This window comes from Elephas maximus, chromosome 11 (assembly GCF_024166365.1).
Source record: "Elephas maximus indicus isolate mEleMax1 chromosome 11, mEleMax1 primary haplotype, whole genome shotgun sequence".
Classification (NCBI taxonomy): Eukaryota; Metazoa; Chordata; class Mammalia; order Proboscidea; family Elephantidae; genus Elephas; species Elephas maximus.
Window position 1 is genome coordinate 20,840,604 of NC_064829.1, and position 27,494 is coordinate 20,868,097.

The window sequence follows — 27,494 nt, forward strand, 5'->3', positions numbered from 1 at the left end:
AGACAGGAGGATGGCAAGCCTTCATCTCACATACTTTGGACATGTTATCAGAAGGGCCCAGATGCTGGATAAGGACATTATGCTTGGTAAAGTAGAGGGTCAGGGAAAAAGAGGAAGATCCTCAATGAGATGGACTGGCACAATGGCTGCAACAATGGGCTCAAACATAGCAATGATTGTGAAGATGTTTCAGGACCAGGCCTTTGGGCAGGAGGCTTCCTGGCAGAGTGGGGTGCCTTTGGACACTTATCGGCAGCTAAGAAATACAGCAACCAGAAATCCAAAAGGTTAACTATAAAATTTCAGAAATAGACAACTCAATAGAAGGACACAGGAGCAGAATTGAATCAATAGCACACAGAACCAGCAAATAGAGGACAAATCCCTTGACACCAATTTGTTTGAGGAAAAATCAGAAAAAAGAATGAGGAAAATTAAAGAAAGCCTAAGAATTATGTGGGACAATGTAAAGTGGAAAAACTTACACATGATCACAATTCCAGAACAGGGGGATGCAAAAAACAAACAAATGAACAAACAAAAAAAAACCCACGGAGAGAATTCTTGAAGATTTGCTGGCAGAAAATTTCCCTAATGTCATGAAAGGTGAGAAGATATCCACCCAAGAAACTCAACTAACCTCATGTATGACAGACCTCAAAAGACAATCACCAAGACATATAATCAAACTTGCTAAAACCAAAGACAAAGAAAGAATCATGAGAGCAGCTCAGGAAAAACAAAAAGTCACCTACAAAGGGGGCCAGTAAGATTAAGCTCTGATTGCTCAGTGGAAACCATGCAGGGAAGAAAACAATAGGATAACAGATACAAAGCCTTGAAAGAAAAAAAAAGTAGCCAACCAACAATTGTATATCCAGCAAAACTGTCTCTCAAATACAATGGCAAAATTATGACATTTTCAGATAAACAGAAATTAAGGGAATCTGTAAAAATCAGGCCAATTTTATAAGAAATATTAAAGGGAGTGCTTTGGCTAGAGAATCAACATCAGCCAACAACCTGAGATTAGGACATAGGACAGCATCAGCCAGATACCAACCCAGGTAAGGAATTCTCAAAAACAAAACAAAGCTAAACGACTGAAAACAGCGAAGCAGAAAGGTCAATCTGTAAATGACAACAACGTCCAAACAAAGAGGGGGAATAAATGATGCAGTTACAGAACTTTCGTATGGAAAGGAAATCAAGGTGAAATCAAGAAATAAAAGCCTACTTTAAATTTAGGAAGATAAAAGAAAACTGCAAGGTAAGAACAAAGAAAGTTAACAAACCTACTCATCAAAAGAAACCAAAACAAAATATAAAGACTCAGTAAACACAAAATCAACAAGAACAAAAGAAATTAAAAGAAAATCCACAAACAAAAAGAACTCGGCACAGAAAATTAAGCAAAGAAACCATCGACACCACAAAAAAAGCACAACAAAATAACAGCAGTAAACTCATAATATCGATAATCACACTAAATGTAAATGTCTTAAATGCACCAGAGAGTGGCAGAACAGATTAAGAAATAATAATAAAAGACCCATCAATAAGCTGTCCACAAGAGACACATCTTAGACACAAAGACATAAATAAACTAAAACTCAAAGAATGGAAAAATACATCAAGCAAACAATAACCAAAAAAGAATAGGAGCAGCAATATTAATCTCTGATAAAATAGACTTTAAGGCAAAATCCATCATAAAAGATAAAGAAGGACATTATACATTATATAATGATTGAAGGGTCAATCCACCAAGAGGAGATAACCACAATAACTATATACACACCCAGTGACAGGGCTCCAGTATACATAAAACAAACTCTAACAGCATTGAACAGAGAAATATATAGTTCCACAATAATAGTAGGAGACTTCAACATGCCACTTTTGGCGAAGGAGAGAACAACTAGAAAAAAAATCAGCAAAGATACAGAAGATTTAAATGCCACAATCAACCAGTTCAACCTCGTAGACGTACACAGAACATTCCACCCAACAGGAGCAAAGTACACATTCTTTTCCAACACACACAGGTCATTTTCCAGAACAGACCACATTGTAGGCGACAAAGCAAAACTCAAGAGAATCTAAAACATCATAATAACACAAAGCATTTTCTCTGATCACAACGCTGTAAAAGTAGGAAATTGAATACATGGAAACTGAATAATGCCTTGCTTAAAAAACACTGAGTAATAGAAGAATTCAAAGATGAAATAATAAAATTCCTAGAATCAAAAGAGAATGAAAATACAACATACCAAAACCTCTGGGACACATAAAAGAGTGCTCAGAGGTCGACATTAACCTACAACTTGAACAAATAGAAGGAGAGCAGCAAAAGATGCCCACAGTCACCAGAATAAAGGAAATAATGAAGATTAGAGCAGAAATAAATGAAACAGAGAAAAGAAAAAAAAAAAAAAGGAATTAGCAAGACCAGAAGTTGGTTCTTTGAAAGGATCAATAAAATCTACAAACCACTGGCCAAACTGACAAAAGATAAGTAGGAGAAGGAGCAAATAATTCAAATAAGAAATGAAATGATTGACTTTACAACAGAACTGACTGAAATAAAAAGGAACATAACAATACAATGAAAAACTGCTCCAACAAATTTGAAAACCTAGAGGAAATGGAAAAATTTCTAGAAACACACTACCTACCTAAACTTAGGTAGAAAAACTGAAAGCAGCCATAACAAAAGAAGAGAGTGAAGAGGTAACAAAAAAAACTCCCAACAAAAAAACAGCCCTGGCCCAGACAGCTTCACTGGAGAATTCTACCTAACATTCAGAAAAGAGCTCACATCAATACTGCTCAAACTATTTCAGAGCATAGAAGAGGAAGGACCTGAACTCATTCAATGAAGCCAGCATAACCCTGACTCCAAAGCCTGGCAAAGACACCACAAAAAAAGAAAATTACAGACCAATATTCCTCATGAATACAGATGCAAAAATTCTCAACAAAATTCTAGCCAATAGAATCCAACAGCATATCAATAATAATAATAATACATCATGAGCAAGTAGGATTCATATCAGGTATGTAAGGATGGTTCGACATTTGAAAATCAATAAACGTAACGCACCAAATTTACACAGCAAAAGCATGTGAATATGTCCAATACCCATTCCTGATTAAAACTCTCAGCAAAATAGGGACAGAAGGGAAATTCTTCAACATAATAATAAACAGCATTTATACGAAACCAACAGCCAACATTGTTCTTGACAGAGGAAGACTGAAAGCACTGCCCTTGAGAACGGGAACCAGACAAGAACGCCCTTTATTATCCCTCTTACTCAACATTGTACCGGAAGTCCTAGCTAGAGCAATAAGGCAAGAAAAGGAAATAAAGGACATTCAAATTGGTAAGGAAGACGTAAACGATCCCTATTCATAGGTGATATGTTCCTATGCATAGAAAATCCCGAAGATTCCACAAGAAAGCTACTGGTACTAATAGAAGTATTTAGCAAAGTGGCAGAATACAAGATCAAAATGGAAAAACTAGTTGGACTCTTCTACAGTAACAAAGAGAACATTGAAAAGGAAATCAGGAAAACAATACAGTCATGCATTGAATTGTGTCCCCCCAAAATATGTGTCAACTTGGTTAGGCCATAATTCCCAGTATGGTGTGGTTGTCCTCCATTTTGTGATTTTCCTATGTGTTATAAATCATAATCTCTGCCTGTGGTTAAAGAGGATTAGGGTGGGATGTAACACTCTTGTTCAGGTCACTTCCCTGATCCAATGTAAAGGCAGTTACCCTGGGTGTGGCCTGTACCACCTTTTATGTTACAAGAAATAGAAGGAAAGGGAAGCAAGCAGAGAGTGGGGGACCTCATACCACCAAGAAAGCAGCACCTGCAGCAGAGCGTGTCCTTTGGACCTGAGGTTCCTGCACTGAGATGCTCCCAGATCAAGGGAAGACTGATGACAAGGGCCTTCCTCCAGAGCTGACAGAGAAAGCCTTCCCCTGGAGCCGGCACCCTGAATTCAGACTTCTAGACTACTGGACTGTAAGAGAATAAACTTCTCTTTGTTAAAGCCATCCACTTGTGGTGTTTCTGTTATAGCAGCACTAGATGACTAAGACAAATACCATTTGTAGTAGCCCCACAAAAGATAAAATACTTAGGAATAAATCTAACCAGGGATGTAAAAGACCTATACAAAGAAAACTACAAAACACTACTGCAAGAAACCCGAACAGACCTCATAAATGGAAAAACATATCATGCTCATGGACAGGAAGACTTAACATTGTGAAAATGTCAGTACTACCTGTCAGGGATTGAATTGTGTCTCCCCAAAAATATGTGTCAACTTGGTTAGACCATAATTCCCAGTATTGTGTGGTTGTCCTCCATTTTGTGATTGTAATTTTATGTTGAGAGGATTAGGGTGGGATTGTAACATCACCCTTACTCAGGTCACATCCCTGATCCAAGGTAAAGGGAGTTTCCCTGGGATGTGTCCTGTACTGCCTTTTATCCCTTTTATCTCTCAAGAGATAAAAGGAAAGGGAAGCAAACAGAGTTGGGGACCTCATATCACCAAGAAAGCAGCACCAGGAGCAGAGCACGTCCTTTGGACCTGGGGTCCCTGCGCCTGAGGAGCTCCTTGACAGGGGAAGATTGATGACAAGGAATCTTCCTCCAGAGCCGACAAAGAGAGAAAGCTTTCCCCTGGAGCTGGCACCCTCAATTTGGACTTGTAACCTACTAGACTGTAAGAGAATAAATTTCTCTTTGTTAAAGCTATCCACTGGTGGTATTTCTGTTACGGCAGCACTAGATAACTAAGACATTACCCAAAGTGATTGGTAGATATAATGCAATATTAATCAAAATTCCAACATCATCTTTAACTAGATGGAAAAACTAATCACCAACTTTATATGGAAAGGAAAGCCGCCCCAGAGAAGAAGAACAAAGTAGAAAGCCTCACACTACCTGATCTCAGAACCTACTATGCAGCAATGGTAGTCAAAACAGCCTGGTACTGTATAACAACAGACACATAGAAAATTGGAACAAAATTGAGAACCCAGACATAAATCCATCCACCTATGCACAACTAATCTTCAACAAAGGGCCTAAGTCCATTAAATGGGGAAAAGACAGTCTCTTTAACAAATGGTATTGGCAAAGCTGACGTTTATCTGTAGAAAAATGAAACAGGACCCATACCTCACAAAAGTAACTCAAAATAGATCAAAGACCTAAATACACAAAACAGTAACTCAAAATAGATCAAAGACCTAAATATAAAACCTAAAACTACAAAGATCATGGAATAAAAAATATGGACAATGCCAAAAAACCAGTGTTGTTGAGTCCATTCCAACTCATAGTGACCTAGCCCTAATATATGGCATAAATAGAATACCAGACACAAACAGCAGAAGATGAACTAGATAAATGGGGCCTCCTAAAAATTAAACAGTTATGCTCATCCAAAAAGACTTCTCCAAAAGAGTAAAAACAGAACCTACAGACTGGGAAAAAAATTTTGGCTATGACATACCTGACAAGGGTCTAATCTCTAAAATCTATAGAAAACTTTAACACCTCAACAACAAAAAGATAAACAATCCTATTAAAAATGGGCAAAGGACATGAACAGACACTTTACCAACAAAGACATTCAGGTGGGTAACAGATACATGGGGAAATGCCTGCAATTAATAGCCATTACAGAAATGCAAACTGCAATGAGATACCAGCTCACCCTGACAATAATGGCACTCATCAAAAAACAAACAAACAAAAAATGTTGGCGAGGTTGTGGGGAAATGGGAACTCTTATACATTACTGCTGGGAATGGAAAATGGTACAGCCACTACAGAAAATGGTATGGTGCTTCCATAAAAAGCTAGAGATAGAAATACCATATGATCCAGCAATCTCACCCCTACATATATACCCTAAAGAAATGAGCTGTGACACGAACAGACATATGCACACTCGTGGTTCATTGCAGCATTGTTCACAATAGCAAAAAGAAGGAAACAACCTAAGTGCCCATCCACAAATTGATAAACAAACTATGGTACTCACAATGGAATATTATGCAATGATAAAGAATAACGACAAATCTGAAACATCTTACAACATGGATGAATTTGGAGGGCATATGCTGAGTGAAATAAGTCAATCACAAAAGGAGAAACATTGTATGAAACCACTATTACAAAAAAACAAAAAAGAAAGAAAAGGTTTACACATAGGAAAGAAAAAAATTCTTTGATGGTTACCAGGGACAAAAGGGGGAGGGAGTGAAAATTACTCACTAGATAGAAGGCCCTTGTTAATACTGATGAAGGGAAAGGCAACACACAATATGAGGGAAGTCAGTACAACATGATCAAGGCAAAGGAAGACACTGATAGGAATGCTAGAATAAAGGGCAGCTATGGAAAAAAAAAATTTTTTTTTTCTTTATGTTAACTACTATAACTTGGACAATCTTGCAATAATAGTATTAACATAGGCAGATAGGTATGCTGAAGAGGTATGGGAGGGTGTAAGGGAACACACTCACCTGCAGATATAGGTTAGGTGGTGGATATCTACATACATAACAGTAGGTGCTGAATCTATATTAACATAGACAACAGAGCACACAAGCGGCACAGTTGAAGAAACTTCTTAGCATAACCAAACATCTCGAGGGACGAAGTTCCTAGGCTCAAAGGCGAAGGACCATAGACTCGGGGAACATCTAGGTCAACTGACACGACATGGTTCATAAAGACGATATTCTGCATCCTACTCTAGTGAGTGGCATTTGAGATTGGCCATCTAAGATACAACTGTGGATTGGTTTTTTCCAACCTGGAGCAAAGTAAAGTGAAGAAAGCCAAAGGCTCAAGGGAGCAATGAGTCCAAAGGCCTAACACACCACATGAACCACAGCCTACATGACCCAGAGACCAAAAGAACTAGGTGGTGCCTGTCTACCACTACCCACTACTCTGACTGGGATCACATTAGAGGATCAGGGACAGAGTGGGAGAAAAATGCAGCACAAAAAATCAAAGCCACAAAAAAATACCAGACTTACTGGTCTAACGGAGACTGGAGGAACCCCCGAGTCTATGGCGCTAAGACACCCTTCTGACATGGATCTGAAGCCATTCCTGGAGACCACCTTTCAGCCAAACAATAGACAGGCCCATAAAATAATCAAGAACACCCAAGAGAAATGTGTTCCTTAGAACAATTGATTATACGAGATCAAAAGGACAACGTTTGCCCAAAAGCAGAGATGAGGAGGCAGGAAGAATTAGAAAACCCGGATGAAAGGCAAGTGGGAAGCCAGGGCAGAAATGGTGAGAGTGGGAAATGTAACCAATGTCATGGAGCACTATGTAAAAACTATGGAATGGAAAACTAATTTGCTCTGTAAGCTTTCACCTAAAGCACAATAAATTAGAAAAGAAAATTTATTGGGTACCTATAAAAAAAAAAAATTTATGATATATTCCTGGAAACCCTGGTGGTTAAGAACTATGACTGCTAACCAAAAAGGATGCACCAGCAGCTCCTTGGAAAAAGTATGGGGCAGTTTTACTCTGTCCTGCTTAGAAACCCTGGTGGCGTGGTGGTTAAGTGCTACACCTGCTAACCAAAGGGTTGGCAGTTCGAATCTGCCAGGCGCTCCTTGGAAACTCTATGGGGCAGCTCTACTCTGTCCTATAGGGTTGCTATGAGTCAGAATTGACTTGATGGTACTGGGTTTGGTTTTCTTTTTTTTGTATAGGGTAGCTATGAGTTGGAATTGACTCGACGGCAATGGGTTTGGTTTGGATGGTTTATGTTGTCTTAGGAGCCACTGAGTGGTGCAAACGGTTAACCTGCTCAGCTGCTAATTAAAAGGTTAGAAGTTTGAGGACACCCAGAGGCACTTTAAAGAGTCCTGAGGGGTATCAATAGTTAAGCGCTGGACTGCTAACTGAGAGGCTGGCAGTTTGAACCCACCCAGCCACTCCATGAGAGAAAAACCTGGCAATCTGTTCTTGTAAAGACTGCAGCCAAGAAAACCCTCTGGGGCAGTTGTGCTCTGTCACATAGGGTCTCCATGAGGCGAAGCTGACTCAGAGGCGCTTTGAAATAAAAGCCTGGTGATTTAGGTCTGAAAAATCAGCCGCTGACAACCCTGTGTAGCACAGTTCTACTCTGACACACATGGGGTTGTCTTGAGTTGAAATTGACTTTATAGCAACAATTTATTATTTTTTTAATGACGTATTAGACACTATGCTAGGTGCTTGGAGATTCAATAACAAGCAAGATACATATGTTTTAGTAGAAGAGTCAAAGGGAAAAAATTTAACAGTCAAATACGTAAATAAATTTAATTTTAATTATTTTTTAAAAGTAATTAAAATTTGTAGTGTTGTGGAAGAAATAAAGAAAGGGTTGCGCTAGATCTGTGGTTCTCAACCAGGGACAATTTTACCCCCTCTCCTCCACTTAACCCCAGGGGAGATGTGATAATGTCTGGAGAAATTTTTTGTTGTCACAGTTTGGGGATGGGGGCTGCTACTAGCATCCAGTAGCTAGAGACTGGGAATGGTGCTAAAAATCCTACCAAGAACAAGTCAGGTTAGCTCCCCATGACAAAGAATGTCAAACAGTACTGTCACTCAGAAATCCTGAACTAGATAATGGCAGTGTAACCCGCTGCCATCAAGTCGATTCCGACTCAATAGTGACCCTATAGGACAGAGTATAACTGCCCCATAGAGTTTCCAAAGAGTCCCTGGTAGACTGGAACTCCTGACCTTTTGGTTAGCAGGTGTAGCACTTAACTACTCGCTACCAGGGTTTCCAATGGCAGTGAGGCTCCCTAATTTAGGTCAGATGATCAGAGAAGACTCCTCTGACAAAATGACGTTTAGGCTCAGCCTTGACTGACTGGGAAACAGCTGGACATGCACCAAGTGGCGGAGAAGCATCCTAGGCAGAGGGGGATACAGCTGTGAAAACAACAAATAACAGTGATAGATGGATTACATTTGTGTGTACTGCACATACGTGTATATGGGGAGTGGAAGGCAGAAATTAAGAAGGCTTCCATACTTCACTCTGCATACTTCTCTTTTGTTTGAAATTTTGAGAACGGTCATACTTTTTTTTTTTTTTTGCAATTAAAAAAATGAGAAAAGCACAAAAAGCAGACAGGTTGGAAAAGAGGCTCTTGCAAAACTAGAGGTAAGATTTCAAAGTGGCAGATTTCAGAAAGGAACCCTTCAGGTGTTCGGGAGGCCCTGGTGTCTTCGTAGTCTGAGGCTGGTCTCCATCCTATGCTACAGTCTATATCCATCTGACCTTCCACAAAAGTACGACAGGATTTCCTAGAAAATGCTTGATTTAGAGTCAGATAATTTATGTCCAATGCCTAGTTTTATCCCTTTTAGCTTTGCTACATATGGATGTTATTTAAGTTACTGAGCATCAGTTTTCTGGGCTTTAAGGAAAAAAAAAAAAAACCTACATTACTAGTTTGAGTATTAAATGAGATATTTCAACTGAGTGTTTCATAAACTGTATAAAGCACAGTACAAAAGAAGATGTTGAGAACAAAGTGAGTAAAGGTGGTATCCAACAAGTTATCGTTTTGCTCTGTCCCCTTGATTCCAAATTCCCTCTGGGAAAAGAAGTGACAAGTGTGCGAAAGAGAAAAAAGAAAGATCTGAGGGGAAGTGCAGGCTAGGAGAAGACTGATAAAAAACAAATGTAGCAGTACCAGTAATGTTAGTTCCTTACTCACGTAACTAAGAGGAGGAGAATAACCCTGACGGGTTGATAAAATCACCAGAAGATGGCTGTAGCCCACCCCCAGGCCCTTGACAAGACAAAGGGCAGCTTCTCCTAAGGCAGCCCAAGGTCCTCTGACAGGAGATGTGAAGAGATTATCATGGAACCATTGTGTAGGCTTGGAGCCCAGTAGTCTGCATATTTCATAAAAATATCTGCCCCCCAGAGACCAGACACATTAATCATCATTCCCCACCCAGCACAATGCCTACAGAAACCATGCTTACCCCATGGGTGTTGACTAGATGAATGAAATACATTCTCCAATTGCTTGATGGGCCTGCTTCCAAAAATAATATGTAATTGCGTGTCACTGATGATTTAGCCACTTATTTCTTCAACACTTCAGGTATTTCTTTATCAATACATTTTTCTGGCTTATTTGCCTAAATTTCTATCGGACTTTTTGCTTTTGAAGGGTTTGAAAACCCTTCTTTGGAGTAACTTAACTTTACACAACTATTTCTTTTCTTGGCCTTGAGGCAGCTTCAGAAGATAAGACATCAAATGGAACTATGTTTGCCCAGAGGGAAAAAAATAATGGTGACAAACATTTACAGCAACCTCCTCCAGCGCCCATACCTCTTCTCGATTACTCACGCGATTTCCCCATTTAGTTATCATTCATAAGAATTCAGCAAATAATATGTGGCAAATGTGAATCCACATACTTTTAGCACTGGAAAGAATCCTAACTGAAGCCATCTACAGAGTGGCCTTGAGACACTACGAGACTCATAGTCCTGAAACTTTTCTCCACCTTGAGAAAAGCAAATAAACCCTAAGCAGTTGCTAAAATTTGGAGCCCACTCTTTTGTTTGTAGTGCTCAGACCCCAGGCACTTTCCTCCCAGAGTGCGAGAACAATCCAAAAACTCCAGACAAGTCTGGGGCCAGCCTTGGGGGTGGGGCGGGGGACATCCCAAAGGGGGACTCTAAGGCCTTAGCTGCAGCCCAGAATCAAGCTAGTGTTCCCGTTTGGAATACCTCGCCAGCTCTAAAAACCGCTTAGGTATGATTCGGTTGAGCAAAAGGTGTGCTTTTGCCGGATCACGCCAGACTGCCAGCCAAAGCGAGTTTAAAGGTCGACTTTTTTCTCATCGCAGAGTGAGCCACTGCCATCGAGATTGAAAGAGGCTTTTAATTCTCCTCGCCCCTCCCTCCTCCCCTGTAAAGTTTGTTTTCAAGCTATAAACTCGCTGCAGCTCTCTGTTTACGCCTCCTTGCCTGAGAATCGCAGTTATTAGTCAAGTTCCCTTAGCCAAAAAAAGAGATAACCTTCCAGGGTCGCTGTGAGTCGGAACGGACTCGATGGCAACGGGTTTGGCTTAGTTTTTCGGTTGTGTATTTAATGAGAGCCACCGCGTGGCCAAGGATGACTACCGGGAAGGAGGAAACATTTTTGTCTCTGGCGGCTGAAAGCGGGCGGGGAGGGTCCGGCCCCCTGAAGACCCGAGTTGTGGAGTCGCTTCGAAAGCGGCCGAGGCCACCGCAGCAGCTTTCAAAGTCCGCAAACAAAGCGTCTCCAAAGTAACCGCCCGGCTCCAGACGCGGCTCCTGCCACTCAGGCCGCGGAGTCGCTGCGTCGGCCGCCCGGCTCCTCCTCCAGGCGTCCCTCCTCCACCCTCCTCTCCGCTCTCCCGGCGGATATAAGCCGCCAATCCCTGCTACAAACAACCCTTCAAACGAAAGAACGGAGCGGCCCGCTAACGGACGGCGCGGCTCGGCGTGCCCTCAGCCCCACAGCTGTCCGGCACCCGCACGCCGCAGCGCTTTGCTCCCCCGCAGGCCGGGCGGTTTACGCTCCAGCCAAGGCAGTCACCGGGCAGCCCCGGCTGGCCGACCCCTCCAGACCACGCGCCTCCTGTGCTGTGTTAGGTGTGCTGAGCGGTCGGCACACCACGGCAGAAAAAATCCGAAGATTCCTGCCTTCTTATAGCGCCGTTTTTCCCCTTGTTTATTCAAGTCCTGTAATTGGAAAAACCTCCCAGCTTTCTAAACTCTGGCCTTAGCACACGTGTGTGTCTGTGTGTCTGTGTGTCTGTGTGTCTGTGTGTGTTGGGAGGTGGGTGGAGGGCTGGCTTTAATTTTCACAGTTATCTTAAACAGAGGCTCCAAAGTCTAGTCATTTTTTTTTTTGCTTGCCTTAGCCCTCGTCGGGTTTAACCTTGTTTCCACGGAGCTTCCACTGCCGGGATCTCCATCGAGGTTACAAAACAAAAACAGCACACAGCCGAAACTGGAGGCAGATCCGGCGCTGACGTCTCTACTAGGCTTATTTACGTTTTGGGTTTTTCTTTCCTTTTTTTTGAACTGAGGGGAAAGTCTTACTGTGGCTTGTGACAGTTCGTATGCTTCAAAACAACCGAACACACAAGCGCAAACTAGACCCAGAGGAGGGGCGGGGAGGCATGCGGTTTTTGCGTTCAGACTAACAGCATCTGGTCTTTTAAAAGGGTAATTTCATCAAGGAACTGCTGTTGGAGTCCTCATAACTCTCAACCAAAATAAGCCGACAGGAGCATGTGTTTACTTAATGGCTAGTTTCTGTTTGAAACACCGGAGGGGAGGTTGACTCTCCTAGCACGGTTTAAGCCCTGAAAGTAGACACTGTTTACCAAAACAGATGAGCAGCCCCTGCGTTGTCGCCCCCTTTCCCTAAAGGCGGCAGCTGCCGGGGCCGGGGGTGAGGGGTTGTCAGCTGCGAGTGGCAGCGGGACGGGCGCGCGCCCCAGCCGTCCCCAGGCAAAGACAAGCATGTGAGCATGACAAGTGTCTGTCCGCAACGTGTTAGATAAGATTTCGAAACTGCCTTGCAATCCAGTCCGGAACTCCCAGCTATAGCCCAGGGGAGCAGACCTTTGCCTGAGTGTCTGTGTTTCATTCTCCCTACCCACCCCCCCAACTCTCCGCAACAGCGGCTGTTGGGGAAGAGTCCGGGGCGAGAAGGGTGCGCCGAGACGCGCCCGCGTGTTAATGGCAGCCGCACATTCTGGAAGAAGTTCGTTCTTGTCCCGAATACTTTTCCTCTCGCGCTCCGCCCCTTGAATCCGAAGCGGCTGCCGGATCTAGCGGCCGCAGCAGGGACCGCGGAGTCTGGGGCGGCTGTCAACAACGAAGGGGGCAGCCTTTGCTTCCCGGGAGTGGAGGAGGGGATTTGCAATTTCACAACCAAACGCACCCTCGCCAACCGGGGAAGAAAGGCCCAAAGGAGAAAGACCGGCGCCCCGCCGCCGTGTAAAGGACGCGGGCTGTGTGCGCGCCGCGGGCCGGAAGGATTGGGTTTTTCGGTCCCCACCCCCGCGCCGCCCCCGCGACTGACGGGTGACAGTGGCCGGGCGCCCGCGGCTCTCTGCTCGGGTCCCCGGATCCCGGCGCTGGAAGGTGCGGGGGAGGGGCGAGGAACCGCAGGCGGGCGGGCGGGCGGGGGGGCGGGGGACTGGGCGGGAGGCGGGGGGCGGAGGCAGGACCTCCTGTACCTTCCCTCAGCGTCTCGCTCACTCTGACAGCGCCGAGGTGCGCCGAGCAGGAGCCGGGAACAAAGGAGCCAAGTGGGGAGGGGAGCGGGTCTGGGGAGGGAGAGCCCCGGCCGGTTGCCAGAAGATCCCGGCAGGAGGAAGCCCGAGTGTCAGTTGAATTCCATCCAAGGACCAGGCGCCTGGGACCCGAGCGCCTTGTTTAGCAATAACGGCTGGAGCACCTCCTCCAAGTTACGGGAGAGTCTGCGGTGCAGGAGGACCCACGCCTGCCCTCTTGCCCCCCACTCCTGGCGCCTCTGGTCCCCAGTCTTCCCTCCCGCGGGAAGTGGAGATACAGAATGAAAAGCAAGAAAGGTAAGCCCGCCGCGTGCGGCGCGCGGCGTGTGCGCTACTCCGGGGGACGTGCCGGCGGGGCCCAGCCGGGTGGGGTGTTCAAGTGACTTTGTGGACTTTTTCGCCGAGGGACTCTCGGCTAACCGTTCTTTGTGGGGATTCGGTCTGAAATGGCAGTCAGTGTTTTCCTTCTAGACACAGCACGAGGAGCTGTTGTTGGGAGACCGGCCTCTCCATGCTGCTGGCACGTTGTCAAGAAACACGCTCCGCCGTCCTGTTTGTGCCGCTCCAACTTTCATTGTCTGAGGCGACACCCCACGCTCTGGCCGGCCGCGCCTGGGCTTCTCGCCCTTTGTCGCAGGCCAGGGATGTGGGGTCTCGGCTGGGTTCCAGGACAGGGGGACCCCGCGCTGCCTCCTCTGGAGCGGCGCCGTGGGGTCCCTGACACCCGGGACTGGGGAGCAGCGGAGCCTTTGTCTCAAAGTTGAGATCAAGGGCTCCCACGCCCAACTGGGCTCGGCGCCCTCTTTTCTTTAGGAATGTGGTGTTTTCATAATTAAAGGGGCCTAATTCTGGACCCCAAACTGCCCTCAGGTGTAAATAGTTTTGGAAAGCTAGACTTCTTCAAATCCCTAGTCTTTAAAAGTTTTCCCACGATGAACTGGGGCAAAATGAAGAGTTGGAACCTCCGGCGAGCTGCTTAAAGCGGCATGCAGTCAAACTGTGTCCAAGTGTGACAAGCAGGCTTGGTTGTAAGTACAGAAAGTGACTCTGTCATTGTTTCCACAAAGCGTTCTGGAAGCGTTACAACTAAAACTTACCGTCAGTCTGGTTTAAAAACAAAATACACAGGGAAAAAAAAACCCCAACCAACCCACGAAAGGTCAGAGAATTTGAACTCCTTTTTGAAGTTAACTTTTGAGTCCCTGGTTGAGAGGTGCTCTCGAATATTCTGTCGTTGAGCTGGAGTTAGCTTTTCTGTTGTGATTTATGTAGAGTGGTTCAAAACAGAAGTTGATGGGGGGGCACTGCGCATGCCCAGTAGCTCGCTTGGGTTTTTTTTTTTTTTTTTTTTTTTAATCTCCACATTCTTTCAGACTTGTAATGCCCTGACAGACATTACGGCAAGTACAGTTAAAACGGAAAAGTTTAAAGTGGAACAGCCTTATGCCCGAAAGTTTCTTCGGCTACGTTTTTACCTCGGGGTTCTGTTCATTTGATTCTGTGAAATGAAAGAAAGACTTTGAGACAGGTGGAACTTATCCTTTCCCCGCTAGAGTAAAACGTCAGAACCAGGCTAACATCGTTGTAGGCTCCCTGTGGAACCCCCACCCCCGACAGACAGAGTGAGAAAATAGGAGGTTAACACGCCCGAGGAGCGTCCAGGGTCGCTTCTCTAAGACCGTCTCAACTCTTTGTAGGACTGACTTACTGAAGGGGGCTTTCTCTGTTTGAGTGCAAGCTGACTTGGATAAGTTTGGGGGTTTGTTTTTTTGAAGAGTAGTTCTCGTTTGTCGGGTGCAGGCCGCCCCCCTCATTGTTCGAACTGGAGGGCGGGGTAGGGAGACGTGGCTGAGGCTCTGCGACCCACCCCTGTTCCTGTTGCCCCCCCCCGGGCCACCCCGGCCCCTCCACCCCCTTGTGACCCCTCCACGGCCCCCCCCCAACAGAAGACCGAGGCTGGGAAATGCCGGCAGGATCAGTGGGAATACTTCGGTAACCAGCCCTAGCCTACTCAGCGCCGAGTCACGGAAACAATGAAAGAAAGGTTGACATGTCGGAGAGGAAACTTTGCCACGGCTGTAGAGCTCGTGGTGGGGAGCTGAGAATACGAAGTTAACCGATTTTCTTTCCTTTCGTAGGTTTTCCTACCAGGCCGTTCAAAATGTTTCAATTCATGACATCGCTTCTACTTTTTTGTTAACTCTTTTGGTCTGAAACTCTTTTGAAATCCTCATCTGGTTGTGCTAACTTGTGCAGTTTCAGGCACCTACTTAAGTGGAGGCTGAGGAACTCCAGAACAAAAGCCACTTGGCTGGCTTCCTCCCTCCGTGGGCCCCTCCCTCTCCTCCGTTCCTCCTCGCCCTGCCTCCTCCCTTTGTCAAATACCTTGGAGGGGGTGGAAAAGTTCCCAGAGTGGGCCCTGGAAGGACTCGGAAGAAATCCCGCCTGGCTAAAGAAGTTGGGCTATTGTCTGTTTTAAAAAGTCTGTGAGAATCTTTTCGCGTTTACTTGGAAACCAAGGCATCTTAAATTCAATTTACAGAGCCCAGAATTTGGTCAGACATGTATGATTAGTCTTAAGAAGCTGTAGATGCCTAAAATATCTTCTAAAATGGCCTAGAAACACGCCGAAAGAGGGTTTGATGAGGAAAATCCCTCGAGTCTTTTGGCTCCTGGTTGCTGACAATGTTGAATTCTTCCTTTAGAATTTCTCTTTGGCGGGATCCAGACAAGCACACTTTGGATTTAGTGACTGCTAAGATTCCTTCCTGTTACTTCTCCCGACTAGATTTTTTTATGAGTTTGGTTTTTCCTAATCGTATATTTAAACTCTTCCTTAGGTTTACTCTTATTATTTCTGATTATTTTCTAGTTTCTTCTAGGTTTTTTAGTTCCAACTTCACAACCACTAAGAAAATGCAGAAGCAAGATTACTTCTTAGAGTTGTGGGATCCCTAGGCCATCTTGTGACTTTCTAAACATTTCCTTGTATGTGTGTGTGGAAAGAGTAAAAGGCTTGTGATTCTCTCCCCCACCCCTTTTAGAACCACATTTTTAAAAGTGTAAGCAATGCAAGGAGTTTGGAAACAAGTCATAACTGGGAAACTTTTCAAAAGCTCTGTTACAATAGGAAATGACTAACAAGGAAAAGTCTTTTTGTTTTTCAAAGTTAAGCCACCATGGGTATAGGGAGACTTTTAGTGAAAACAGTCCTGACAGAAGCAAACGTGGTTTTTGCTGCAGTGAAAAATACCAGCTGGCGTAGCCAAGGAACTGAGTCTTTACTTCCTGTTACTTAAGCTTTTGTGCACATATTGGAAATATTTGTTAAGAGGTTCAGAGGCCTGGCATTCATTTATTTAAATGAACTGAAAACAGAGGAAAGTCACACTGGAGTTCGGTGTTGCTTAAGTGAAACCTGCTTTTGTGTCAGTGTCACTAACCTATTCTGAGAGATCAAGCTTCATGTCAAACTCCGCAGATCAAAGGGCAGGCTTCAGCTTTTTTGTTTGTTTTAAACTCTTTGTTATTACCAACTTACAGTTGGGAATTCACTGTTCGATGAGCAAATTTTCACACTTTTTCTAGGTTAAAGCAAAGGCAGGGAGATAACAGCCTTGAGAAGAATCTGCCTTTTCAGACCTTGGAGACCTTAAATTGCTTCATTCAAATTTTCTTTAGTCATTCAATTTCTTGGCACACTTTTTAAAAGTTAGATCTTTTTAAATTATCAGAGCAAATGTTAAGGTTTTTATTAATAGCTAGCTCTTCGCCTACATTTTAATATGGTGTTTGAAAGGTTCCCATTTTCTCAACAGTGAAAGCAGTTTCAGTTTTAAATGAAGCTTTTTTAGACTTTAAAAAAAAAATTACAATTATTTAAGCACTTTCAGTAAATCCTCAGTGAAGGAAAACTTCAAACATATAGTAGTTAAAGTAGGATTCCTAGCTGGCTTCATTTATGGTTGTTTGTTAAGCCTAGAGCTAAAGTGAATTTGCAAGATCATTGTCTTTTGTTAGAACTCGCTTTACTTTGTGTTTGGAGAGTTCTGCCTTTGGGCACTCCCTTCAGCACCTTCTGCCCCCTGCAGTCCAAAACTACACATGCCTCAGGAGTAAAGTCAGGGTCAATTAACTGGTGAACTTATCTCATCAACAAATCTCTGAATAAGTAGCTTTTTCCATTTCATCGTGTTAAAACACTTTAAAATGGTGGGTTAAAAAAATTCCTTAAAAATAGAGCAAATGCTTTATCAGGAATATTCTTTGTTTCCTATCATGGTAAACCAATTCAATTAAGGTTTAGTCACTTTTCAACCAAAACTAAAAATTACAGAGAAAAAAAATTGTACAGCAAAGAAGGCATACTTTTAATGTTTTATTTTGTTATTTTAATTAACTTCCCTAGTATGGAAACACTCAAGTGTGCTAGTTTGTCATTCGTATTTTTTAAATTGGATTGTCTTCAAAAAGAGAATCTATTTCTTTAGTCATTCAGAGTTCCGTATTGTAGTTTTGAAAGGGGAGGGATTAATACCATTTGTTATTTAATTGTTTTAAAGTTCAAAATGATGTTTAACTGTGAGGTCCAGGTGTTAATTTTATCTGTGATTTAAATATTCTCTATAATAGCATTAAAATACTTAAAGCCAGAACCGTTTCCTTTGGGGATTTCACTATTCAGTTTCTTTGTCCTGTAATAAATTAAGGCTGAACTCTGCTTATTGGCAGGTTCAGGTGAAACTGACAGCTGAAATTTTGGAGAAATTTTGACTTGCTCAGTATTGGACATCTTTTGATCTCTTCATAAAGTACTTAGTATAAAAATATTTTTGTGTAATGAAATTGAAACCTTCATTGGCTATTCATATTTAATAAAAAGTGATTAATACCTTCCATTAACAGTAAGTGCCTAATTTTGACTAAATATACACAGCAATGAATAAGAAATAACCATGGAGTTGGCATAAAATTTTAACACGTATTTTACGTTTAGAGTGCTAACTGGGCCAAATGTGTAATCTTTATATCAGTAGGAAAAAAAACCGCATCTTCCCTTTTATTTCAAACCTTCAATGGAAAAAGGAGAAAGACCAGCATTTAAAATGTACACTAGGGTACTCCTTATTTGTTTTTCCTAGTTGGCAATAAAGAGAAAGTGGTTTAGACTCATTTCGACCTCCACAGCACCCTTAACTGTTACACATGTGGCAAGCTGGTCACTTTGGGTACAGTTTGCGCTGTTGGATCAGACGAAACACTTCTCTGAGAATCATTCAAAAGGAATGTAAGATGTTAAATCCTATAGAAAAGCAAGTAAGAACAGGCTTCTGACAGTTTGTTGAGAATCTACACTGTGCTGTGGGTCAAATTACTTTTATGTACTTCACTTGTACTCTGGTATTTCAGGACAGAAAAACACTCATCGTTTGCCTAGATTTTGATAGTTAAGGAAACATTATTACGGACCCTTTGTTAGCCCAAGATTGGAACCATTCCTGAAGCCAACTTTCCAGACAGGGATTGGACTGGACAGAAAATGATACTGGTGAGGAGTGAGCTTCTTGGCTCGAGTAGACACATGAGACTATGTGGGCAGCTCCTGTCTGGAGGCGAGATGAGAAGCCAGAGGGGGACAAGAGCTGGTTGAATGGACGCGGGGGATACAGGGTAGAGAGGAAGAACGTGCTGTCTCATTAGGAGGAGAGCAGCTAGGAGTACACAGCAAGGTGTGTATAACTTTCTGTAGGAGAGACTGACCTGATTTGTAAACTTTCACTTAAAACACAATAAATAAATAAATAAATAAATTTAATTAAAGAAAACGTTATTACATTGAACGGTCAAAATAAGTGAGCCTTGCTCTGTTGATAAAACCACTGACAGGTGGCCTTTGTCCTTTCCTAGGTGTCGTTGCAGCATCCGGCAGTGAGACTGAGGATGACGACAACATGGACATTCCCCTGGACCTCTCCTCTTCAGCTGGCTCAGGCAAGAGAAGGAGAAGGGGCAATTTGCCCAAAGAATCTGTTCAGATTCTCCGGGATTGGCTGTACGAACACCGATACAATGCTTATCCCTCAGAACAAGAAAAAGCATTACTGTCCCAACAAACACACCTATCTACACTACAGGTAAGGAGAAAGAGCGCAAGTTATACTCACACATTTTTGTTTTTTTCAAAGTCATTTTATAGCATTCCTTTATGTCGAGCCGTTAAACTCCTCATTCAAAAAAAAAAGCATGCATTTTTATTTGTAAACTTTATAGCACTAAAAGCTAATAACTGGCTGTTTAGAGAAACACAGAAGCACTTGACAGTCACCTGTCAAATAGCATTTCCTTTAATGCCTAAAAGAGCCTTCCTTTATGCAACAAATGTAAAAAGATTAAACCTTACTCTATTACCCAGGAAACTGGTTTGATATTTAAACAAGGACGGATTTCGGTGAGGTAATTCATGTTATGTCTGTTGACACAGCCATTTGAACTGGGAAAAATCAGTAACTGGGAGGAGTGGCACTTTTCATACAGGAGAGGTTTTCCTGTAGTTGATTAACTTAAATGCTGGGCAGTAGGTAATAGGTTAATATGGAGGAAAGTTAAAAGATAAACCCCTCTTCCTAAAAGCATTTTCTGATGTTTTAAGAATTTATGCCTTTTTTCTCTTTCTGTAAAGATTTAAAGATGATGAGAAAAAAGGGAATTTGTATGAGAAGAAGAGGTAGTTTATGACAGGAAACAGCTCTTTCTTGGGTTGGATCAGATGCCTTAAAATAGCTTTATGAGCTCAGATAAACCTTTTCATGCCTTCTTTGATACAAAGAGAGAGGTCAATTAGGCACCGCATAGAAGCTTCTCAGAAAGTGTTTGCTGAGTGAATGTGGAAAGTGTTAAAGCATACTGATATGATTTCAGGTCTGTAACTGGTTCATCAACGCCCGCCGCAGGCTCCTCCCTGACATGCTGAGAAAGGATGGCAAAGATCCAAATCAGTTCACAATTTCCCGCCGTGGGGCCAAGATTTCTGAAGCTGGCTCTGTGGAGTCAGCCATGGGCATCAAAAACTTCATGCCAGCTCTAGAGGAGAGCCCATTTCATTCCTGCACAGCTGGACCAAACCCCACCCTAGGGAGGCCACTGTCTCCTAAGCCGTCATCCCCAGGATCAATTTTGGCTCGGCCATCAGTGATCTGCCATACCACGGTGACTGCATTGAAAGATGTGTCTTTCCCACTCTGTCAGTCAGTAGGTGTGGGACAAAACACAGATATACAGCAGATTGCAGCCAACAATTTTACAGACACCTCTCTCATGTACCCAGAGGACACGTGTAAATCTGGACCAAGTACAAATACACAAAGTGGTCTTTTCAACACTCCTCCTCCTACCCCACCGGACCTCAACCAGGATTTTAGTGGATTTCAGCTTTTAGTGGATGTGGCGCTCAAAAGGGCTGCAGAGATGGAGCTTCAGGCAAAACTTACGGCTTAACCCTTTTTCAGGCAAAACAGTTCTCAAAAATGTCATGATTGCCGGGGTGATGGCAAGAGATGAATTGCATTATTTTATATATTTTTTTATTAATATTTGCACATGGGATTGCTAAAATGAAGCTTCCTGTTACTGAGGTGTCTTCAATGGAATACAGTCATTCCAAGAACTATAAACTCAAAGCTACTGTAGAAACAAAGGGTTTTCTTTTTTAAATGTTTCTTGGTAGATTATTCATAATGTGAGATGGTTCCCAAGATCATGTGATTTTGCCTCCCTTTTCTTTTTTTTTTGTTGTTTTTTCAGACTGTGCAATACTTAGAGAACTTAGAGCATCTTCTCATTCCTATGTGGAACAGGATGCCCACATACTGTCTAATTAATAAATTTTCCATTTTTTTCAAACAAGTATGAATCTAGCTGATTGATGATGCCTTTTTTCATGACATAATAAAATATTTTCTTTAAAAATTATTGTAATGCAGAGTAATTTGTTGAGGGAGGTACTTTTTAACAAGAAGTAGGAATATATTACTCCAGTGAGCAGGAAGTTGGGGTAGGGTGGAGTGTGAGTTGGGGGTGTCATCGCCTCTTCAGAGAATCATGGACAACAAGTCAGTATGTATAAACAGGATGTGTGATATTTACTCTTGATAGGAGGCATAACAAGCCCTTAAATCTTTACTTAAAACTATGTGACAAATTGAAATGAATCATTTCATCAGTTTAGCTTACCATTAAATCCCTTGATGGTCTGCCGTGCATATTTTAAGTTATGAACAATGTTGAAAAGAAAGGCCTTGAAGCAGCTGGTCATGGCTTAAGTTTTCAGAGGTAGACAACAGCCCAGGCAATCTCTTAGCACAGCCTCTCTTCTGCATTCCCCCATATAATAACCTTTGCTCAGTGGTATAGTTAGGTAATGGCTTTGCATTCAAATGTGGCTTAAATTGTACATAAATCACTTTTTAAAACATTTCCTAAAGTGATGAAGGAAACACCAGGTTCTGTATATGGTGGGGTCTTTAGTTTATTAGGTAAACGTTTTCTAAGGTTACAGTTTGCCAAAAATAATAATAATGCCATATACCAGTGGTGTTTGGGATAAAAAACCAACTATTTTTAAAACCAGGATGGCCAAAAGGGAATTGGTTTCCTTTCACTTAGCAGATTTGTCACATGCCACAAAACCATTCTTTGTAGTCATGCTTGGTATGAGGTTTCTTTGTTACTATAATCATCTTTCTATCCCTGCCCCAGCTATGAATTGTCTGAGTTTGAGGAAGCATACAGCTTCAATATTGTTTAAAGAATGTAGAGAAATTCTCCCAAATTTAAGTTTAATTTTGGAACCCTATTTCAAAGAAAGTTCCTATTATAGAAAGAGCTGAACTCAAAGAATTGTTTTGTAAGTGAAGGTAAACAATGTACAATGACAACCAAGAGATATAAGAAAAAATAAGTGAGGGGAAGGCATGGTGCTGTAGCCTATGAGGGGTACAGCTTTGAAGGGCATATAGGCCTTGAGTGAGTAGGCCCTACCTGAGACACAGATGCAAACCAAAAAGGAAATAATAATAAAATAAAGCAATGAAGTAAACACAAAAATGAAATAAAGGTACTAAGAATCCCTGCTTGCTTCAATACCTAGATCAAAGACCTAGGTTTTGCTGTGAGCGCAGGTAAGTGAGACCGGCAAATCTTGAAAAACTTACCTTGTTAAGACTTTTAATTAATCGTACTAGACGGGAGAGAAAGGGAGCCATATAAGGATTTTTTTTTTTTAAGTAACTGTTAAAGGTCATGAAAACCAAAGATTAAAAACAAAAACAAAACCACCCTAAATTGTCTGCTGGTGTATTACTTAGTTTTTACTCCTTTTGAGGTTAAAAATCCTGGTTGATAATAACTAGAGCATAATATAAACTTTTTTTTTAGAACAAGTAAATGTAGTTGGAAAGGTAAATGTAAAACTCTATTAACTATTCATATCGAAGCCAAATATAAACGATTTTTGTATTAACATGCTATACATTTTTTTCGTTTACTTTTAACCTATTTGTGTTTTCGTGTTCCAAGTTCATCTCTTTTAGATAGCATATAGTTGGGTCTTGCTCTTTTATCTAGTCTAACAATCTCTGCCTTTTATTTGGTTTGTTTAGTCAGTTTACATTTAATATAATTGGGATTAGGTTTACCATCCTCTGCCCCCCTCCGTGTCCCCCTTTCCTGCCTTTTGGTTTAATCAAATTTTGTCTTAATTTTTATATTGGTTTATAATCTATACTCTATTGGTTTTTTAACGGTTGTTCTAGGGGTTATAATGTGATTCTTTAACATCACAGTCTCCTTAAAGTTAATATTATACAACTTCATATAAAATACAGAACCTTGCAAGAGTATAGTTTCATTAGCCCTCACCCTCTTCATTTTTCATATATATTTATATATAGCTACATACATGATAAACTGAACAGTAAAGTTCATAATTTTTGCTTCAAATAGGCCTGTGCCTTTTTAAAAATTAAGAGGAAAAAGAATGTATATATGATCTGTCACATCTGCCAAATAACTTCCCATTTCTGGTGCTCTTAGCTCCTTCCTATAGATCTGAGTGACATCTGATGTCATTTCTCTTCAGTTTGAAGAATACCTTAGAGTGCAGGCTTGCTGGTAACAAATTCTGCTTTTGTTCATTAAAAATGGCTTTATTTCACTTTCATCTTTGAAGGATAGTTTTATTAGACACAGAATTCTAGGTAATTTTTTTTTTTTCCTTTCAGTACTTTAAAGGCATTGTTTTCTGGCTGCCATTGTTTCTGATGAGACATCAACTGTCATTTGTATCATTTCCTTGTGTACGATGTCTTTTTTTTTCCTCTGGTTGTTTTATCTTTGGATTTCAGTATTTTTGACTCTGATTTGCCCAGGTATGGTTTTCTTTGTATCTATCTTGCTCGTGGAATCCCTGGATGGTGCAAACATTTCACATGCTTGACTGCTAACCAAAATGTTGGGGCTTTGAGTCCACTTAGAGGTACATTGGAAGAAAGGCCTGGCAATCTGCTTTTGAAAAATCAACCACTGAAAACCCTCTGGAGCATAGTTCTACTGTGACACACACACATGGGGTCGCCATGAGTTGTACTTGCCTTGACAGCAACTGGTACTTGTGTCTTATTTGGGGTTCATTGAGCTTGTTGGGCCTGTAAGTTTGTTTTTCACCAAATTTTGGGAACATTTTGGCTATTGTTTCTTCAAATATTTTTTCTGCTTGTCTCTACCTCTAGAACTCCAGTACATTTAATTTATATTAGATCACCTGAGATTTTCCTACGTGTCTCTGAAGCTGTTTTTCTTCAAAATTGTTTCTATTTTTCAGACTGAATTATTTGTATTGATTTGTTTTCAAATTCACTAGCTGTTCTGCAGTTTTCCAGTCAGCTGTTGAGCCTACCCAGTGAATTTTCATTTCAGTTATTGTATTTTTCACCTTTAGAATTCTTTTTTTTTTTAATCATTCCTGTTTCTCTGCTAAGACGTCCCATCATTTTATTCATTATGAGTACATTTCCTTATAAGCTACTTATAATACCTGCTTTAAAGCCCTTGTTTGCTAATTGAAACATTATGTCATAATCAGAGTCAGTTTCTATTGTCTGCATTTTTCACTTCTGTGGGTCATGTATTATTTTTTTGTACTTCTAGAGATTTTATTATATACTGGGCATTATAATGGTTCATTATAACCACTAGATTCTGCTACATTCCTCTAAAAAGCGTGATCATTTTAGTTGTGGTAGGCAGTTAATTTGGCTGGATTGAAACTTCATTCTGTCTCCCCTGTAGTGGATAGTAACTAAAATCCCTGATCAGTTCTTTCAGCTTCCAGCTGGCTCACAGGGGTCTTTCCTATACAAGTTGGCCAAGGATTTGAGCAGGGTTTCTATTCAGACTTTGAGGTTTACTGCTTTTATAGCTCCCTTCTTTCCAGGATCCCTGTCATAACTTTTCATCTGCTCTAGCAGCCCCAACCCTGTCCTTGACATCTCAGGTCACTAAGGCTGCAGCTTTCTGCTTCCCGTAGCCTTTGGAGGAATGAGTAATGCCCTCAGGCAGAGAGCCACCAACTTGCACGTTTTACCCCTTGAAGTTCCTTTTATGTTTAGATAACCCTCCAGTTTCTGCCTGTTTTTGGTCAGTTTCCAGGCCTTCAATTAGTTTCTTTTTTTTTTTTTAATTACTATTGTACTTTAGATGAATGTTTACAGAACAAACCAGTTTCTTTTTAAACAGCTAGTACACAATTAGTTTCTTTAAAAAAAAAATTTTGTTCACCCTTAATTAATTTGTTACTCTTAGGGGGGTGTGTATGGGAGCAGGGAGGACTCCACCATTACCAGAGACTAGAGTTTACTATAAAAAAAAAAAAAAAAGTTACTTTAAAACCCTACATCAGTGGTTCTCAAATTTATCTGTACATTGGAATCATCTGGAAAGCAAAAAAATACTGTGACCTGGGCTGGGGATTTTTAAAAGATCCCTCGGTGGTTCCAATGCATAGACAAGTTTGGGAACCACCTAAACTAAGCCATTGTTTCTCTTCTTAAGCAGAAAATTGGAAATTGACAATTCATTCTCTTTTCAGACCTATTAAAATTGGGTTTTGTAGTCTTTTTTAGGTATTAAGACAATTTTTGTAATAGAGATGTAATTTGTAGAATTATCATGCCGGTCAACTTGTTCAATTGGAGTTTAATATAAATTGATATTTGGCACTGAGCTTATACTATAGTATACATATAGCACTCATAATTATGTGAAGCCAAGCCACCAATGAATAGACCTGAAAGCAGTGCAGGAAGCTAAACATTCAGTGACAAACCAAAAAGTTTATCTCTGGAAAACCTGGCCGGAGAGCAAAAAAGCAATGTTGAGAGATCAGTCTTAGGTCTCACTAAGCTCATTAACAGGAGAATGTGTTAAGTCTTGATCTCCACCTAAAATTCATGTTCTTCAACAGACTGCCTTCTGGGCTGAGCTGAATGATTCAGAGGCTGAAAAGAAAATACTCAACAAATGCTTTGTGGCTGAAGAAAGATTACTAACTTATGGTTGATGGTCAAATAGTATTGCCAACAAATAAAGGAAGCACGATAAAGCTATGAATGAAACAAATAGTGTGGGGAGTTCACCAAATGTCAAGGAAACAGTTTTTGAATGAAATGTTTTATAGACACCAATAGAATGGACAACCTTTAGAACCGAATCCCACGGTGGAAATTTACTCAGATTTGGAAAGAACTTATTTATAAACAGATGCATATGTATCACATACAGATAAGGAAAATATAACTATAGAGGGATTTCAGAAGATAAATTATTACCCTAGGAAGATTTGTCAGTATTTAAAAAAAAAATAATTTAAACTATTGCCTTTGTAGATAACAATTGCACAAATTCGAACATATTTTAGCTGTTGGTATTTGATAGTCACTTAAATTTATGATCGTAGGACAAATTCAGCTCTTCTATCCTGTCTCAAATTATTGCTAATATGTATTTTTAATAATCTAAAGGCATATATTCTCTCCACATCAATTTTAATGTGAGGATATGGCTTTCAGAGACTATAAATCGGTTAAAATACAGCACAAGATGGCCCTTTAAATTTTCAGATAAGGCTTTTTTTTTTTTCCAAAATGATCTTGTTAGCTTTGACTTGCTACCAATTCTGATTGTTAATGTTTTGTGGTTTTAAAGTTCTTTCCAGTGATTTTTGTTTTGAAATCTGAATTACTAAAATGATTCTGTGAACAGCCATTCATTGTGTATTACATTGGTCAACTTTCGTTTCCCCAGATGGCAGCATATGTGTACAGTAAATCTACACAACCTGGAACGTCACTAATTTTAACCTATCTAATCAACAGTTCTTCCAACTGAATGTCATTTTTGGACATTAAATTACATTACATTAAACCCAGTACTAAAATGAAAACACTAGATTCTTCTGTAAAGACACAATATTTATTGAACACTTACTATGTGGTAGGTACTCTACCACGCCTTGATGTAAGGCATTACTCCCATTTTATAAGAGGAAACTGAGAGTCGTAGAAGTTCAGCTTGTATTTCTATCACACTATGCTTGTGGGTTTTGTGTATGTTTGAAATCAAACAACTTGGAACAGTCGCGGTTGTTATTACACTATTCAGTGAAGTAAAAATGTGGTGGATGCTTGGCAGGTGATCATGTACAAGTTGTATTTTCCAAGTACCTCGGCTTATTTTTCTGCTGTCTATAACCTCACATATCTTGCACACACCCTGCCCCTCGAACCCCCCTTCCCTCTCTCCATTTTGCTTTGACCAAGTTGGCTTCTCTGGGAGACACAGGATCTGACACGTCCTCTGGTTTCCCAAGCCTTAGGACTAGTCAGTGCCCAAAATCAGTCAAACTCTCGCCAATGCCAAGAAATCTGTTGTGAAGCTTCTCTGTGTGTAAGTATTAATACTAAATCTATTATTCAGTACCTTTTACTTCTCTTCTTCGGTATGTGCTTTCTGAGCCTGCGACCTTGGGCTATACAACCTTTTTTGGTAAGTT

General features: G+C 41.3%; 1 protein-coding gene across 1 annotated transcript; it reads left to right on the forward strand.

Annotated features, from left to right (window-relative positions):
- The first annotated feature begins 13,149 nt into the window (after positions 1-13,149).
- TGIF1 (TGFB induced factor homeobox 1) lies at positions 13,150-21,385 on the forward strand. The gene is made up of 4 exons (XM_049900969.1): positions 13,150-13,238; positions 13,364-13,687; positions 19,298-19,524; positions 20,309-21,385. The coding sequence occupies exons 2-4, from the start codon at positions 13,672-13,674 to the stop codon at positions 20,882-20,884; spliced, it is 819 nt and encodes a 272-aa protein (XP_049756926.1). The 5' UTR covers positions 13,150-13,238; positions 13,364-13,671; the 3' UTR covers positions 20,885-21,385.
- Positions 21,386-27,494: the final 6,109 nt, after the last annotated feature.